Genomic DNA, 6,126 nt, shown 5'->3' on the forward strand with positions numbered 1-6,126 from the left:
AAATGGTGATTTTACATGAAAGACAGCTGCTGAATGTAAATAGCCCCCATTTAATTCTCATTAAGGTGCTTAAAAAGCCATTTTTAGCAAATGATTTTGTAACACAAATAACAGCTCTGCTCAACACCATGAAGTTAACCACCAAAACAATTAATTGACCAATACTGCCATTAGGCACAGAATGTGATTACCATCGGAATGAATCGATAATCTGAAGCTTTAAATGGAGTTTTCTCTCAGAAAAATGAATCAGGAGTTATGAACTGAAACAAACCAAGGATGTTATGCAATTAAAGACGCACAAAAAAAAACCTAATAAAAACAAAAGAAAAAATGGATTCAGTTTTAGAAAACTAATTGAAAATATTGTGTATTTTTTTTATCATTTTTAAAGTTACAGATATCAAAGTGAGTTTTCGCCGTAATAAAATATGTGTATTTTTAGGATTGCTACAGCCATGATGTAACATATCCAAGCGGAAAAAGTGAAAACAGAGCATTGATTTTTGAAGTTTAAACCATCATGTTATCAAAATAACGCAATATATTCTAATTATTGGTCATTAGTTAAGCTGATCAAAATCCATGACTGGATTTTCTCAATGAGTCTCGCCTCTCTGGCGTATCCTGGAACAGCTGCTGTGTGAACAGTCCCAACTAACTGCGACTGGAGTCAATAGGTGCACTCACATGGTAACGACCCTTGTGTCGCTTGCTGCAACAATTTACTCAGACCTGCGTGTTTCTCTGCTCCGGCACAGTTTGTTTTGAGATCCGTGGGAGTGTTTACCTGCGTGGGCCGTGGAATTTCAGGTCAAGAGAGCTCCGCGTACAGAGAAATCCTGCGACCGAATTGATCTGGACGCCGACATCAAAGCGTACCTGAGCCGTCCGGCTCCATTGGCCGAAAGCAAATATTTACCCTGCGGTGACGTGCGTGTAGTAGAGAAACACAAGAAAGAACTGTTTTTTTGGCGTCGACGCAGGAATGTGTGCGGCATTTATTCGGCGGCGTTTAATGTTACGGCGTCAATCAGCCTAAAACCTGTTCCGAGTATTTCAACTACACACAGATCAGCCATAACATGACGAGTCTCTCTTTTGAACGGCAGCTGTAAATTAGACTGCAAAGGAACATTTTTTCTCAAAAGTTGGAAAAAGAATAAGGATTTGAGTGTATATTATAAGAGCCGAATTGTGATGATTGTGATTCTATGAGAGCAGCTTTTTTTTTGGTTTGTTTTTGGGGAGTCTGAAGTGGTCAGTAGCTGAGGAAGAAAAAGCATTGAACCACCAACGGGGGTCACAACAGGGCAGCGTTCCCTTCGTCCACACGGACACAAGCCTCGGAGCGCTTTCGGGAAAAAAAAAGTTTCACTTTGGGAGCCGTTCTCAAAACGTTGTGTAAACTCGGTCCACAGTTTAAGGGGTCAGGGCTGTTTGGGAAACAAGAGGGAGGCTTACATTACGTTAGATGATTCCCTTATGGCTGACTGGTCCATGTCAATCACATGTTTTAGATTAAAACATTGTTTTCCCAAAGGCAAAGAGACTGCAAATTAAAAAAAAATAAAATAAAATTAACAACCAGCTTTGCAATAAAAAGGTTTGGTGACACATCATCTGTTCCCCTTCCTGTTGGACGGCGTCCTCTGCCAGGCCCAGAGTCCAGTCCGCCTGGAGAACTGCTCTAAGCTGGTCCCACCTGGCACAACTGTCCTTGAAGATTCACGCCATCACAGACGGCCCGAGAAGTGTGGAGGCTGTCATGACTCAGTTCAGACACGACCCACTGTGGAGGATCGGGAGAGGCAGCTTGGCCTCAAATGCTCACAGACAGACTGACGAAGCCGCTTCGCCAAGAGAAGAAGGGGTGGATGAGTTCGCCAAGACCGCAACTGAATTGAAGCGAATGCTTTAAAGTGTCGCTCCTTCGTAGGAACAAAAGCACGACGGAGCTGCTGTCAGCAGACTCTCTCCGTGTGTGTGTCTTGGAGCACAAAGGAAAAAGCCACCAGAAACTTCATCATATGACTAATTCAGGCGGTGAATCAGCCCAATACTTCCACAGAGCAGTTTTGTTTCTGCGCAGTTCTGAAGCCTCACAAAAGGGACATTTTTTTTTACTTCGGTTACGTTTGAGGTAAACCTTGTAAAACTCATTGTACTGCTACAAAATAGCTTCACGTAAACTGAAAAGGTCATGTGTGTGGAGAAGCCCAGACATGCAAACGTCAACACTGAGTGAGCGGGTTGTCAATACGCCACAATACAGCCCGAGTTTCAAAACAAAAACATTTTGCTGAGAGTATGTGAAGTCAAAATTGATGAGACCATCTGGGGGAAAAAAAGAAAAACCTTTTGTGCATCAAAAGGCAACAAGTTCACTCGCAAATTTGCATTTTACATCATCATCATCATCATCATCATCATCATCATCATTATCAACCCTGCTTGATGAAGTTAGCCGACTCCGAGGAGACAATGGCCCCCCGTGCGGCGTTCTATGAATAACTCTCTTCGCAGCAGTGAATGGCACTTTGCTTTCCCACAGTATTACTCAGATTACACCCCCGACATGGCAGGATAAGCGGCGGCGGCGGCGGCTACGCACCCCCTGTGAAACAAGCGAAGACATTCTCACTCAGTGTCAAGGTCACTCATCTGCCACACTTAATGGGATGCAAATGATTCACTATTGCTGGACACAAGTCAACTCTGTCTCTTATCTTAACATCTCCACTAGAATAAAACAATCAAATTACACTGTAACCTCTGGGAGAAAGTGTTGGCCAAGCATGTGTTTCAAAACCACAGATGGTTAAAGAGCTGACTCGTCAAGTCAAAAGAGCATTTTCTCTTCACGTGCACTCTTTACTTGGTTGTTTAATCGCCTGCATGACTGCATTGTATTTTCTGCCTCGTTGTTTGGGGTGACCATCATCACCCGCTCACAGGGGAAACCTTCTTTTTGCTCAAAATCGTTGTTGATAGTCTTGTGAGAAACCTCATCCCGAGCGGCAGCGGTTAATACAGTAATCAAGCTGCCTACAATTCATAACAAGCTGTCAAAGTATGAATGTTGCATGACGAATAAAGGCAGGGGAGGAACGGCTCTTAAGGCCAAATGTACTTGGGCAATATCACCAACCCTAGCAACACATCTGTCCAGCGCTGGCTGTGTTTACTGAGCCTGGTCCACGACAATGAAGGGGTTTTTTCCACTCTCGCTTAGCGTCACTTGACATGACCGCATATGACAGCTTAACACACGGTTTCTACTTTTCGTAAACACTGAGGTCTAACATATGAAAATGTAATTCAAGCAGGGGGGTGGAGGGGGGCTAGCTTAACAAAACAAAACAAAACAAAACAAAACAAAAAACCCAACGTTTAGCAGGGAAAACAAAAGTCATGGGTGCTATTTTTAACAATGTCTATGTGAAAGAAAGAAAAAAAAAAAGATTGAAGTGAATGTGTCATCCCTCAGCACATGACTCAAACATGGGAGTCTGCTCTGACAGGGGAGGACAAAAAAGAAAAAGAAAAAACTCCACAACTGCTTTAAATTTCAACAGAGGGAAGCCGTAATAAATCTCTCACTGTGTGGCTACAGGCTCAATATGAGTTCCTGCTGGGAGCGTAGACTGTCATTAATTTATTGTCAGACACTGCTAAAACTATGCGTCTCCAAAGAGGAGGTTTACGCCCTTCAGTAGTGAGCAGTGGGAGGGCCTGTCACACCACATCACACATGTTAAGTCCCCCTCTTGTGTAATGTTTTGGACTGTGTCTGGGGCACATGAATGCCTTTAATACCTCCTTAGCGCGCGCACACACACACACACACACACACACACACACACACACACACGCACACACACACACACACACACACACACACACACACACACACACACACACACACACACACACACACACACACACACACACACACACACACACACACACGCATGTCGAAACAAAAACTACCAAATATACAAATGCGGTGACGTTCTCTCACGAATGGTGCGTTAAGGAGTAAAAACCACAAAGCACAAGTTCACTGAAACTTGGAGCACAGGATGATCTGCTTTTCCTGGCCTGATGTCACATCAGCATGACAATGCGAGGAGAGAGGGCAGGAGGGCAAACGATGTAGATCCCTGAATGTGGATAAAGGATGTAAACAAGCCAGACATTTCTGGAGTGGAAGGTGCATGGGGGCCGTCTTAAACTCCCTGCTGGTTGAAGAGGTAGGACTCACACTCACCTTCCAGCCTGCAGAGCTGTTGCTGTCCCCCTTGTCCTTGAAGTAAGGCACGCTCTTCACCATCCAGTCGTAGATCTGGGACAGGGTGAGCCGGCTCTCCGGGGAACTCTCGATCGCTTTGGTAATGAGGTCTGCATATGACATATTCCCCCATGCGTTCCTGCGGGAGGAGCTGCTCTTCCTCTGGGCAGCGGCCGCGGCGGCGGCGGCCGCCGCCGGGGACGAGGAGCCCACCGGGCTGGAGAGCAGAGGCACCTGCTGCTGCTGCGGCGGCGGCTGCGGCTGCTGATGCGGGAGCTGCGGGTTCTGATGCTGCTGCGGCGGCTGCGGAGCCTGGTGGCCGTCCTGACACTGGAAGTCCGGGCAGAGGATGACGGGCTTCTGCTCCGGAAAGTCCTCGGTCTCCTCCAGCAGACTCAGGTTGTTGATGAAGTCGGAGGCGCCGGGCTCCTGCTTCACCGACGGCACTGGCGAGGACGTGTTGGAGTCGCCCGGGTTGATGAACTCCGGCCGGGGCAGCGGCCAAGTGCACGACCGGGGCCGCGACAGGGGCTCGAAATCCGGGTCGATCTCCACCAGGTGTGGCTGCTGGGCCGCTTCCGCCATGGTCGAGAGGTAAAAGTTGAGAGAAGTGTCACACTGTCATGTAAAATACGACGGACCGCAAAAAACAAAACAAAAAAACCACCAAAAAATACACGCAACTTCACCTTTAGAATAACGAGGCAATAATCAGATTAAAGTCCGCCAGATCGCAAAGTCTGCACTGAAAGTCACATCCCAAGCCGGTAAACACCTCCGCTGACAGGAAGAGACAGACGCGTGTGTGTGTTTGTGTGTGTGAAAAGGCCGCTCAGGTGAGATGTAGTAGAGTAGGTGCTCCGGTGTGTTTGTTGTTGTTGTTGTTATCCAGTCGCGCGCTCCTCGTCCAGCCTGTTGACACTGAGCGCAGCAGCATGTGAGGACTTACTGGAAGTATCAACTGTCAGATGACCGCGCCCCCTCCCGTGACTGCCAGCCCCGTCAGCCAATCAGATGCAGGGACAGAGGACCACGAGGGACGCTTTCCTTTTCTTTTTCTTTTAAAATTAACTCAACAAAACGTCACCATTTCTCTTTATAGTGTGTTACACTGTATTAAAAACAAAAAAGAAAGTTAATGTAACATTCCTTGTTTATTATTGTTGTTACTTCTTTATATACTGTTTACATTCAGTCGTCTCCTGTTTACTCTTCTATCTGTTTGATTTGTTTTATTCAACCTTGTTCCTCTAATTAAATATTTTTAAAGTATTATGCTTTCTTTATTAAATGTTCTTTACTCACGTTTAAATGTTGTTGTAATTAATTACGGATATTGTTGTTGTTGTTTTTTTGCCAGCACACACATGGGCAATTTCAAGGTCACAAATTAGCCTCACATACCTGTTTTTGGGCTGTGGGAAGAAACTCAAACAACAACAACAACAACAACAACAATAATGTTGCATTAAAGACTATTTTTTTGCTTTGCTTAAATAAGACACTAAAATCAAATACAATCCCTGCAGAAACACAAATTGTACAATTTAATTTCAGCCCCACGCTTTTATACCACATTGAATTATTATGCTTGGACTGCCTTTTAAGATGGGCAGCTCAAAAACCCTTCTTAGAAGTTGTCAATAGATTGTAATAGAGTTTCCATCAAAAGATGTTCACACCATTGTTTTTGGAGTTCCATATAAAAAGAAGTTAATACAATACCAGACTCATGTATCGGTGGCATGCTATTCCAACTATACTCACCCATAAAGTTTCTAAACTTGAGTAACTTATTAAGCCTCGATTGCCTTGTTATAATGTGGAGAATA

The 6,126-nt window shown here is 45.0% G+C and overlaps 1 protein-coding gene across 1 annotated transcript in view; it reads right to left on the reverse strand.

Annotated features, from left to right (window-relative positions):
- The window catches only part of foxo1a (forkhead box O1 a), a 28,405-nt gene extending 23,015 nt beyond the window's left edge, over nt 1–5,390 (reverse strand). Inside the window, exon 1 of the mRNA XM_080507561.1 lies at nt 4,274–5,390. Within this exon, the coding sequence (XP_080363687.1) occupies nt 4,274–4,879 (606 nt within the window). The 5' untranslated portion in view covers nt 4,880–5,390. The remainder of the gene's footprint in view (nt 1–4,273) is intronic.
- Between the last annotated feature and the right edge of the window lie 736 nt (nt 5,391–6,126).

Source organism: Blennius ocellaris, assembly GCF_963422515.1.
Source record: "Blennius ocellaris genome assembly, chromosome: 2".
Classification (NCBI taxonomy): domain Eukaryota; kingdom Metazoa; phylum Chordata; class Actinopteri; order Blenniiformes; family Blenniidae; genus Blennius; species Blennius ocellaris.